This window comes from Ailuropoda melanoleuca, chromosome 7 (genome assembly GCF_002007445.2).
Source record: "Ailuropoda melanoleuca isolate Jingjing chromosome 7, ASM200744v2, whole genome shotgun sequence".
NCBI classification, from domain to species: Eukaryota; Metazoa; Chordata; class Mammalia; order Carnivora; family Ursidae; genus Ailuropoda; species Ailuropoda melanoleuca.
Window position 1 is genome coordinate 75305685 of NC_048224.1, and position 13345 is coordinate 75319029.

The 13345-nt window shown below is 34.1% G+C and overlaps 1 protein-coding gene across 6 annotated transcripts in view; it reads left to right on the top strand.

The window, feature by feature from the left end:
• The window catches only part of NBEA (neurobeachin), a 651237-nt gene that overhangs the window by 322942 nt on the left and 314950 nt on the right, over positions 1-13345 (top strand). For all 6 annotated transcript variants that reach the window (XM_034665060.1, XM_034665062.1, XM_034665064.1 and 3 more), the window contains one exon: positions 1953-2017. In XM_034665060.1, the coding sequence (XP_034520951.1) occupies positions 1953-2017 (65 nt within the window). The remainder of the gene's footprint in view (positions 1-1952; positions 2018-13345) is intronic.

Below are 13345 nucleotides of genomic sequence, written 5' to 3' on the forward strand. Positions count from 1 at the left end.
TCTTGCAGTCATACACTTTCATTGGCTTTCTCATCCTTCAAACTCTAATGTCCTTGACTTGGCTCAGACTTAGATTTCTGCTGTTCCTTTATCAAAAATCGCAGATTAGTGTCTCATGGGCTGAGGCACCTCACAGATATCTTTTGTTTGATCTTTGATCTGAACAGAGTTTTTAAAACATTTTACTCTATGATCTTTTAGACATAGTATAATTTGGGATGCATATATAATACCTGAATATGTACTTTGAAATATCTTCTTGAAAAATCCTATGCATATTTAAGTTTCTGCTGATAAAAGAGCCTTGGTGTACAAACAGTATCATGAAGAAAATCATGTTTAAGACATTCTCTGTAAGATTTTATTCTTCAGAGTGTCATGGTTCTTGTTATTTAAGAGTCACTTTTCTCTTGAAGCTAATATCACAATAAATGTCAAGTATTCCTGAGAAATTTGCACATTTTGTGGGATATTGGTTTGCAATAATTATAGGATATATAGTGGGAATATGCAAAATATATAAAAGGTTGGTAATATAAATCATTTTATTAAAATATAGGAAAAAGAGTTCCCTGTAATTACTTTCAACAGAAATGATTTTAAAGTTTTAATAAGCACTGTAAAATGCAATAGTGATGTTGTCATTTAGATGAATTTTCATTAGGTTATGTAGGATAGCTAAAAGTGGCTTTGCTAAAACTATTTAGCAAGCCATAGAACCATTTAGGCCTTTATAAGATCATTACTGTCCCCAGGCTTCCACATCTCTTTTCCCAAGTTGTTGATTCTCTCTCCTGGGGAAATGTAGATTCATGATGCGTTCTTCTATAATTCTTCACAGATATACTTCAAGCAGAAAACATTCACAAATCAAGTACCTATTTTGGGGAACCACATTTGTTCCCAGTATGTATGCAAAACTTTAAAAAGGCAATATGATCAAGAGTAGAGGGAAGGGTTGACATGGAGACTGTTTTTTGTGAAGCTGAATTTATGGCAAGACAGCTGACTATCTCGTGTGTAGCAACTTACTAGTGGGAAAATCATGAAGAAAACATCTATAAACGAGTGATGTGAGTGATCAATAGGGATTTTTTTTTAAAAATGTATTAAGGAAGCATTTATTTATAGTACTATTGAAAGAGTTGTGGTTTTTAATCCAAAAAATGCAATTTACCAGCTATATAAAAAAGCAAAAAATTGAAATCACTAGACTAAACCAATACCCCTTCCAAAAAAAATCGTTAAGGCATATTCTAAATATGCTTTTGGAAGAGTACAAAATAAGCAATATACTTTCCTAATCCAAAACACTATATAACAATCTCAAATTTATAATGACACTGGAACTGCCAAATTTACAATATATTCTAATCTAGATTAGCAAAGAGAGGTTACATTCGGATATAGTTTTAATATTGCCCCCCTTTTCTTTTGCAAATTCAAAAGAATTCATTCGTAACCTTTTTTTCTATGTACTTTTCAGTCACCTGGAATGCACGTGTAACTAGAACATTTAATTTCCAAATCAATTTTAATACATATATTTCTGATTTTCATTTTATAGTCTGAATGAAAAATCTCTATATTCAGGGCTAATGTTTTCTTTCCCAAATGTTTCTACCACTTGCATAGTTGCATGACTATTAATTTGATTTCTTTTGGAAGGAGGCTTTGTTCTGAGATCTTCTGTACCTGTGTCTCACTTTCTGTCTCAGTCTGCATCAAGCCTGAGATTTACTGGGAATTCCAAAGCACCTTCTAAACTAAGTGATACAGGGCTACTTTTAAAATTTGGATTTCTTACAAAATAACATTTGTTAAAAATATTTTTAAAAGATGTAGAAATGGTATCACATGGAAGCTGTTAACATCAACATGATCCTTAAACCAGATGTTACTTTTGTTTACATGCTCATTTTTCTTAAACTTGGTTTGGTTTCTCCTTTTAGGAATGGCAAAATTCTATTCAGAAGAATGCAGGACTTGCATTTATTGAACTCATCAATGAAGGAAGGTAATTAATTTTACAATTTTTAGACAATTAGTTTGTGTACATTTTTTTCCGCTAGGCGGCTGCTCTCCTACCATCTGTTCCAAAAATGAATAAGGAAATGTATTTGAGTTAAATAATTTATCACACAGGTAGTTAAAAGGAACAAAGTTTAAGATATTAATCATATTTATTTTAGGGTACAGAAAAGCATCTATGAAATAAAGGAACAAACTTTATAAGGTTTTTGTCAGATTTGAGCCCCATCTTACTGGGTAGTAAAGTTGTTTAACACAGATCAAGTGAAGCCAGTCTGCAGTCCCATCTGCCGCTCCATCTGTTTTCAAAGCCATGCTCAGTGTTCACTCCCTCACCCCATCTCAGTTCACGTGAAGTAGTTTTATCTGAACATATCATGCTCTCGGATATCCAACCGAAAACGTGAAGAATGTTAAATATGGGGAATAGAATGGTCAGGTTAAGAATTCATATATCCCATTGTTAAAATGGTGCTGTAAGTAAATTTATGTTAGAGCCCCTTATTGTATTTACCACTTTAGGATAAACAATTGTTCACTGTGATTTTCCCAATACTGTATTGGCAGTGGATACATTGAGACAGATGTTAACTGTCACCATTTTGAGATGTATAGCTTCTGTCAGCCAAGGACCTGCATCCTTTACAGTGTTTTTCCTATGATACCGTGTATTCTTTGGAAAATAATGACTGAATATTTGGCATAATCTATTTTTTTCTTATTTGAAACTATATTTAATTAAATTTATGATAAGGAAATAATGCTTACTGTATATAAAACTTCCCTTTATCAAGGGAGGTGTCATGAAAGAATATTTTACAAGATTTCCTTGAAAATTAGTTTATATATGGTATAGCAAGCCATTTTTAAAAAATTAAATGCAGTTTAGTATTCCTTTTTAGTATTAGTTTTTTTCCCATCAGTTTATTATAATTCAGACATAACCTCTGTTTTTATAATAATTCATTTTATTGTATATTTCTCATTTACATATCCCATGAATGAATTATTTTTTGTCGTAATAACACAACACAACTGTAAAAGTTAAAATAAATTTTACATTCACTGCAAAGCAAAAGATGCAGGAAAATATCAGCTTTCTTTTATAATATAAATACTAATTTTATATAATAACAACATACTGTAGTTCTTATAGAACTTTGTTGTGATAAGAGTTGATAATAATTATTATCCATCTTAAGGTGATGAAAAATAGAAAATAAAATGTTGCCCAGACTATTCATTTTCATATCAGTTATAAAAATCTCTCAATTCATATACATGCTAATTTTGTCAATTTGTTTCAACTGTGAAGGAAAAAACAAAAATTATCTTGTCATCAGTAACTCTCTGAAGAGTTAACATAATTGAATTTTCAACACTTAAGATTATAGTTATTGTCTTAGAAAAGGAAGGGGGGAATTTGCTAATACCAGAGGTTTTAGTTCTGATACTATTTTATTGTTCAGTGGTAGAGTTTGGAGTTCATTTTATTTTGTTTTAGGAAAAAAGTTGGAATTATAGAAGGTAGTTATAATTTTTAAAAAACTTTAGTCCGTGAAAACCTTCAAACCGCTCACCATAATGTTCTTTGTGCCATTCTAGATTTTTGTATTCATTTACCAATTGTTCCTCCAATAAAGATGATTTTAGAACAAAAATTGAAACATGACTAGCAATAAATACAAAAGAATAGATCATGTGTACATTAATACAGCAAATGCCTGTTCAGTGACTACTACATACCAAATCCTATTATAGGAGATGGGAATAGAGAAGTGAATGAGACAAACATGGTTCTGAATTTTTGGAGAAAAGACAAATATTAGAATAATACATACAATACTGTAAGTGTGCTGTGATAGAGGTGGTATAGGTATTAATACAAGTAGAAGACAGGACACTTACTCTAGACTTAAAGAGTATATTCTCCAGGTGATAGGACTATCAGGGATTTCAAAAAATGTATCCAAGAAAAGCCAATACAATAGAACAAAGATGGCCTTTTCAGTGAATGGTGCTGGACATCCACATGCCAAAATTAAATCTAGACACAGACCTTATACTCTTCACAAACATTAACTCAAAATGAATCAGAGATCTGAATGTAAAATGCAAAACTATAAAATGTATAGAAGATAACATAAGAGAAAATCTAGATGACCTTGGGTTTGGTTATGACAGTTTAGATACAACACCAAAGACATGATCCATGAAAGAAAGAGTTGATAGTCTGGACTAAATTAAAATTAAAGACTTCTTATCTACAAAAATCAGTGTCAAGAGAATGAAAAGAACAAGCCACAGACTGGGAGAAAATATTTGCAAAAGACACTTCTGATAGAGGACTATTCCCTAAAATATACAAAGAACTCTTAAAATTCAACAATAAGAAAATAAACAACCTGTTTTAAAAAATGAGCCAAAGGCCTTAACAGACACCTCAGCAAAGAAGATCTACATATGGCAAATAAGCTTAGGAAAAGATGCCCTTCATCGTAAGTCATCAGGGAAATGCAAATCAAAAACATGAGATACCACTACACACCTATTAGAATGGTCAAAATCTGGAACACTGACAAGAATGTAAACAACAGGAACTCTCATTCATTAGTGGTGAGAATACAAAATGGTATGGCCACTTTGCAAAATAGGTTCACAGTTTTTTATAACACATTCTTACTGTGATCTAGCAGTTGTTCTCCCTTATATCTCCTCAAAAGAGTTGAAAACTTATGTTCACATAAAAACCTGCACACAGATGTTGATAGCCACTTTATTCATAATTGCCAAAACTTGAAAGCAACGAAGATGTTCTTCAGTAGATGAATGGATAAACAGATACCCATTTATTTATGTGGTACAACCAGACAATGGAATATTTATTATTTAGTGATAACAAGAAATGAGCTTTCAGGGTGCTTGGGTGGCTCAGTCGGTTAAGCGTCTGCCTTCAGCTTGGGTGAAGATCTCAGGGTCCTGGGATCAAGCCCCACATTGGGCTCCCTGCTCAGTGGGGAGCCTGCTTCTCCCTCTCCTTCTGCCACTCCCCCTGCTTGTGCTCTCTTGCTCGTTCTCTCCATCTGTCAAATAAATAAAATCTTTATAAAAAAATTAAAAAGTAAAAGAAATGAGCTGTCAAGCCACGAAAAGACATGGAGAAACCTTAATTGCATATTACTAAGTAGAAGAAGCCAATCTGAAAAGGCTACATACTGTATGTTTCCAACTGTATGACATTCTTGAAAAGGCAAGATTATAGAGACAGTGAAAAGATTAGTAGTTGCCAGGGGTTAGGGAAGAGGAAGGCATAAATAAGCAGTGCATAGAGGACTTTTAGGCCAGTAAATCTACTCTGTTTGATACTGTAATAGTGGATACATGTCATTATATATTTGTCAAAACCCATAGAATGTACAGCACCAAGAGTAAGCCCTAATGTGGACTATGGACCTTACGTGATAACACTATATTAAGATAGGTCCATCATTTGTAACAAATGTAACACCATGGTAGGGGATGGAGATAAAGGGGGAGAACCTTATGTGATGAGGGGATATCTGGGAAATTTCTCTATCTTTTATTCAAGGCTGCTATGAACCTAAAATTGCTCTAACAATAGTCTATAAACTTAAAAAAAAAAAAAAACAAGAGGTTAAAAAAAAGTGTATCCAAATAGAATGCCATCTTCATTGAGAACTGAGAAATGGTTAGAACATAGGTGAAAGAAAATAAAAAAATAGAGGAATAAAATTCTGGGCCAGGGGAATGGTATGATGCCAAAGCCTGGAAGCAATAGATGGCAAGACATGTTGCTGGACAGCTCTTTTTAGTCAAGCCAAGAGCTATTTAAGTGCCAGTTGTATACCAGCCAGATAGAGGCAAGTCATCCCTTCATGGCAAGGATCACTGGCGAGAGTCATGCCATGAAGGGGTTTGTAAACTATGGTAAGGGTGCTGTGATATAATTGAAGAGAGCTAGGCATAATCTACAGTGTGGCAAATGGATTTATGGGGCTCTAAACTGAATCTAATCTGAGGTTCAGTAATCTCATTTAAGATGATGGTGTCATAGACTGACTACTAGTGGCTATGAGGAAGGAAGAAGCGGACAGACTTAAAATATCTTTTGGAAATTAAGTCTACAGAATTGCTGATAGATTGAATTGTAAGAGGGAAAAGAAGGAATCAAAGATAACTTGATTTCTGGCTTTAAAGCTGGTTGGTTTATACTGTAAGTATAATTTACTTAAAACAATACAGAAGGAAGGACATGGGCTGGATGGGAGATGGTTTCAGTTTTGGTTACACTGATTTTGTAGCACCTGTGAAATCTCTGAGTGGAAATGTTGAATAGGCATCCTCAATTTGGGTCTCTAACTCTCCAAAGGGACAGGTAGAGTGGAGATTTGGATTTAGGAGTCCTCAGCTTGTATCTCATAAATGGTAGATACAGATACGGATGCGATTCTCAGGGAGCCTGTGTAGAAGGAGCAGAGAACCTGAGGCCGCTTTACTGCTGTTCCTGCTGGGAATCCTCTTTCCCTGCAGCTGTACATAATTGGCTGTTTTCTGTCATTAGAAATCAGCTTAAATGTCACCCTCTCAGAGAGGCTCCCGTGACCATCTTATTGAGTTACCACACTTCCATCACATGACTCTGTTTTAACATTTAATTACATCATCTCAAATTATTTTCATTGTTTACATCTATCTTTGCCACCAAAATATACTTTCCTTAAGAACTTGTATTCTTTTCACCGATATATTCTTGGTTTCTGGAATAACACCCGACATGTAGTTCATAATCACAAATATTTATTGAAGGAATGAAGAAAAGAATGCTGACTAGAATGTTTGAGAAGGAATGAACAGGCAACAAAAGGGTTTTTAAGTCAGGATGAAAGGGACTACTGATTCGGTGACGAGACTGTCAATGTTGATTTCATTCACATGTACACCTGTGTGCTGAAGACGCTGGGTATAGACCCAGGCTCTGCTATAGGAAAGCTTACAGTCTTGTGGGGACAGCAGTCTTACAATTACTGATATAATAAATGTGCCAAAGTCGAGGGTACTATGGGAGCAGATAATTCAGGGAATGACTTCTGAGAAAGTGGTGATTTCATGAGAGAACTTGGGCCAGGAGCTAGGTTGTTCGGAGCTCAGGAATGAGTAGAAGATGAGTGTAGTCAGCAAGTACACCAACTCTAAGGAGTTTGGCCAAGAAGAGGAAAGATAGGGTGGTTGCTGGAGGTGGATTTTGTTTTGTAGGGATATTTTTTGGAAGGAAGGGCTTGAGTATTTTTTCATGCTCACTGAATACTCGGGGAGGGGTGAGACAGAGGCGCGGGGCTTAGCCTCTTGTGGAAGAGCCTGAAAAAGGAGGCTGACAGTTACATTGGCGGCAGGACTCAGCGGGGTTTTTATGATACCTTCTATTTTCTCTGTGAGGTGACAGGAAGGACCATTTATTGAGAATGAAGAAAATTTGGAGAGGTGGGTGTCATGTTTGAGAAGAGAGGAAAATGTTGAAAATAGCCAGTGTAGAAGAACAGGGGAGAGAAAAGACAGGAAACCTGGGCCTCTGGCCAGGTTTGGGGGACCAGATGGAGATTGCTGTCCTTGATACTGGAGTATTTTCCCCAGCAGTCCGTGGTACAGTGAAGATGGACACTCATTTCTCATACTTCAGTGAAAATAACGTCTTCACTGAGTGCCAACCCCTCCCCTATCCCTAGTCCAGATTAGGTGCCTTCCCATGTTCTCATAGCACCTTCCAGTTCCCCTGATGTGTACTTCCCATACCGCAGTGTCAGGGCCTGTTTCGTCATCGTGTGTTTTGTAGGGCTCTTTCCACAGTGCCTATTACAACACATCACATATGTATATCATTTGTACGGAGTTCAAATACTAGTTCTCGTATTGATAAACTGTCAGACTCTAGACGTGTAACATAATCTCCCTCTGACATAGTTTCACATCTGTAGAAGAGTGTAACACCTTTCTTGCCCATTTTCTCTGAAGGTGGGAAATAATATATGACATTATAACTGCTGCAACATAGGCTTTTAAGAATGGAAGTTTTGTTGTTGTTATTACTTATAGTGTATATTCAGAATTTTGCTGACTCTCACTTTTAGTTTACTAATTTCCTTTCAATTTAGACCTTTCCTTTCATAAATTTGAACTTGGGAGTTTCAGATCAAAAAAATATCATATTGAGGTGGTTGGGATGTTGATACAGTAAAGACACACTACTCCATTTATCTGGCTTCTATTTGTTGAGGCCTACTATGTGCTAAGCACAAATTAGATTCTTTATACACTCTTTTATTTCATTTGCATGGACATACAGCCTTTTTCTTAACTTGTTCTAATAATTTAAAATGAAGCATATAAAGAACACTTTCTCTTAGTCATTAGAATATCAGTCTTTAATTTGCCCTTGTGGGAATGAAGTTAAAAATCTTTAAGTGGAAATTGTTATAAATGTTTATCCTACTTAACAGCTATACTCGTGAATATAATTCATCAATCATAGCTAGAGAAAGCAATTGTGCAGTTGTCTACAATTAACAGGACAAAAACAGTTGATGAATGTGCAGCTGAATTAAAGTACTCCCTAGGACAGGCTGAAATTATAAACTGGATCATTTAAAGGAATCTAACAAAGGATCTTTATAATTAAAACAAAGCAAGGTTAATGGGATGTAAAATTGCCTATAATATCTTGGCAATAATAATTGGATTTTAAATTATTAAAATATGAATTGAACTATAAAGCAAATAAGAAAGAATTTTTTAAATTATGGGATTTGAGTGATCCTTTGAAATAAATTAATCATTTGCCTAAAATAAACCTTTATCACTCTTTTGAAAGCATATAGGATATAATATTAATGAATATACATATTAGCCAGTATGTATTTGTGTTTGGTACTGAATTTAGCATAAGTTCACAGGATGCCAATTTTTATTTTGTTCTTTAAAATAGTGAAAAGTATATAGCTTGAATTTCTTAGGTTTTGAAAAGGAAAAGGATATTGCATCTAAGCCTAGTTCTTTAGTGATTATATGGCCTTGACTTGAATATCTTCTGTAATTTAACAAATGCTATGTAATAATTAAACCAGTAAGCTTTGGTTTGGCTTATTTAATAATTAAAGCAATAAACTTTGAGTTTATTTGTTTTGTGTCTTTGATTTGGCAAAAACTGTATTTAAAGAACAGTAACTTCCAAAACTATAAGATAAGAAACTCTTTGCCTTGGAGTTGAGATTCTGGTTTAATTTTGAATCTAGAATCCCTGAAAACTTCTGGAAAACAAAAGTTTCCAACCTAATCTATACCTTTTCCTTAGTACTCTGTTATTCATTTTACTCATGTAATAAGTTTTTAAATCATGCTGAGTTTTGTAAATGAATGAGGGGGAAAAAATCTTGTGCTTTTACAAAATTAATTGTATAGATCTTAAACAGTATTACTAATTTATAGACTTAACTTTAGATGTTGGTTATAAATAAAATGTTATTTACCTAAAACTAAGATAAAAATATATCTGCATATATGTATGTATTGAGATTCTTTTTGTCTTGTGAGGACATCCTTAAATATACTTTCCTCCTAGGCAGCATTATTTTAACTTCAGGAAGAGTTAGGTAATAATTCGTTAAATCACTCATAGTTCTTTATATTAAAAAGACAAATGCAGGAGTGCTCAATTTTTAGTATATTCATTTATATGTCTTATTTCCTGCTCTTTCTTATTTCTTAGAGACTTTAATGTTTTGTTGGTGTTCTTCCCTTACTTAGTGCAAGCAAATGCCAGTCAAGAGTCAGATGATCCATGTCTTTATAGGAAACTTTGATTCAGTTTCTGTACCATTCTGACATAACTAGTTTCTATACCATTCTCAAATAACTTGGCAATGGAGGAGCCTAGAATTGGCATATGTCCCTTTTAAATAACAGGTACAGGTAAACTAACAGGTTGTTGGAGGGCCTATGCTAACATGAAGGTACAATGTGTATGGCCAGTTCAAGGGTACGCTAAAGGTGAAAGATGAAGTGAAGGAATAGAATGAACAAGCCAGGTAAGACAAGAGAATAGCTGTGGCCTGGGCTATAGATTTTAATTTAGAAGTTCTTCCTAAGGTGCCAGGGGAATTGAAGTGTTGAGTATAGGCTGATTATTTTTCATTTTGGTAAAGGGAAAGCACATCAACTATATTCTTTAGTTATTGCTGTATAGACCAACATTTGAAAATCCAGAATACGTCTTTTTTTTTAAGATTTTATTTATTTATTTGATAGAGAGATAGCGAGAGAGGGAACACAAGCAGGGGGAGTGAGAGAGGGAGAAGCAGGCTTCCTGCTGAGCAGTGAGCCAATGCGGGGCTTGATCCCAGAACGCTGGGATCATGACCTGAGCCGAAGGCAGATGCTTAACAACAGAGCCACCCAGGTGCCCCCAGAATACTTCTTTTATGATATGACTATCATAAAGTGTCACAGTCCAAGCTGGAAGAGGAGTAAGAAAAAGTTCATTGTTTATGTTTGCATATATTAAATGTTTATATATTTTTTTAAAAAAAACCAATACTTATACTTATGAATCTGACTTCAAAACAGTCCATTATTCAAAGTCTAGACTTTTTTTCATTCTTAGCACACACACAAAAAAACAATAGACAACTTAAGAGTAGATTGATGTTAAAAAATGATTTAATATTTCTACTAAATATGTAAGGAAAAACTAATTATACTCAGTCTTCCAAAAATAGAAAACTAGGTCATACTTTATACCTCATTTTATGAGATTTCATCACCCTGATAGTAATAACAATTACAAGAAATAAAATTACTGATCAATATCCACCAGAAAACATAGGTCAATATTAATATTACCTTTATAAAAGTTGGCAAATCAAATCTAGGAATATATGAAAAGGATTATATTATAAGCAAGAAGTGTTTATCCCAAGGATGCAGAGATTGTTTAATTTTCAAAAATATCTATCAATGTAATATACCATATGAATAGATTGTAAAAAGTATATTTTAATAGACATAAGAAAAACATTTGAAAAATTCAAGATATATTCATAATAAAACTCTCAGTAAACTGGAAATTAAACTCCCTCAATGTAGTAAACACTATCTACAAAAAACATACAGCTAACATCCTACTTAATGGTGAAAGACTAAATGCTTTCCCACTAGATCAAAAACAAGGCAAGGATGTTCTCACTCCCTATTTGTATTCAGTATGGGGCTGGAGATCATAGCCAGTTCAATTAGGCCAGTAGAAAATTCTAAGGTGGCTGAGAAAAGGGACTATATAATAAGTGAATTTAGTGAAGTTACATGATAGGAGATCAGTATTCAAAAATCAATTATAATAACATGTCTTCATAATATCTGTGAAATATTAGAAGCTTAAATAAAGCAAAACCATTATAATAGTATCAAAAACAAGAAGTACTTAGGGTTTTACTTACTAAAATTTGTGAAAGACCTGTATGATAAAAACTCCAAAATATTTCTGTAAAAAAATAAAAAATAAAGAAATGCAGAAATATGTATTCATAGATCAGAGGACCTAACATGGTTAAATTGTTAGTTCGCCCCAAACTCGTCTATAGACTCAAACTTAATCAAAATTCCAGCAGGCAATTTTGGGTTTTTTGGTAGAAATTAACAAGCTGATTTTGAATTTCTGTGAAAATACAATAACTAGAACAAATAAAAAATGAACAGAGTTGGAGGATTGGTGTTAAGATAGATCAATGGAAGGGAAGAAAGAAGAACTTAGAATTCAATAATAAAAAGACAAACTACCCAATATAAATCGGACAAATGATTTGAACAGACATAGTAACAAAGAAGACATACAGATGACAAATCAGCACATGAAACCATGTTCCACATCATTATTCATTTGAGAAATTCAATTTTAAACACACTGAGATGGCATTATGTACATGCTATAATTGATATATTTCAGTAGATTGGCAATACTAAGCATTGATGAGAATGTGGAGCCACTGGTTTTACCTTGCTGGTGGGAATGCAAAATGGTAATCCACTTGAAAAAGTTTGTCAGTATCTTACAAGGTTAAACATACACTTCACCATTTGACCCAATAATTCTAAGCTTAGATATTTTCCCAAGAGAAATGAAAGTATTAGTCCACATTAAGACCTCTGTATGAATGTTCATAGCAGCTTTATTTATAATAGCCAAAGACTAGAAATAACGCAAGTGTCCATCACTAGGTAAGTGGATAAACTATGATACAGCGTTATATGGAATACTACTCAGCCATAAAAGGTATGAGCCACTGATATGCACAACATACATGGAACTTTAAAAGTATTGTGTGAAGCTAAGAAGCCAGACAGCAAAAATATGCTATGTGATTCCATTTATGTGATAGTAGGGAAAAGACAAAATTAGAGGGACAGAAAACAGTTCAGTTCTTGCTGTGGATGGCAGAAGAGCACAAGGGAATATTTTTGGATGATGGAAATGTTCTTGATTGTAGCGGTAGCTACCTAAAATATACATTTGTCAAAACTCACGAAAATGTGCATTTAAAAAGAATTAATTTTATTATATGTAAATTATATCTCAAGAAACCTGACTTAAAATTAAAAAAAAAAAAAAAAGAACTACAGTAGTGCTTCATTGCTTGTGAAGTTCTCTAATTGACCTGCAAGGCCTTTGCTTCTCTGGCCTTCCTTACCTCCCCACACTGATCCAGGCTCCCTCCATTCACTCCTAAAGCACCCCTATATCACCCTCATATTTCATTGTCCTTTACTACCACAAAGAAGGCCCTCGATAAATTACTGTTGAATGAATGATTGCCTGTATCTCACTCTCTGGAATGCCCTGTGAGAAGCCACACCAAACTGATTATGTTTCCCAAACAAGTCAAACATAATCGCCTGTCTGTGTGACTTTGGGCAAGTTACTTAATCTAAGCCTTAGTTTCTTCATCAGTGTAATGGGCTAATTATGCTTATCTAATAAGGTATCAAATGAGGTAAGCATTATATGAAATGATACCTATAATGCACCTAGCCTGGTAAGGAATCAATTCACAATGTTCCTGACACATAATAGGCACTCAAGAAATGATCATTTATTTTTATTATTATTTATTTAAGTGGCATGTGAGCTAGGTTTTGAAGACTATGGACAAAGGTTGAGGACTCTAGAGTACCTTACACATCCCATCAAGATCATTGATGGGTTTTTGTGTGTTCTCAGTATGATCGTATCGCCACTCCCTCATTGGCTAAA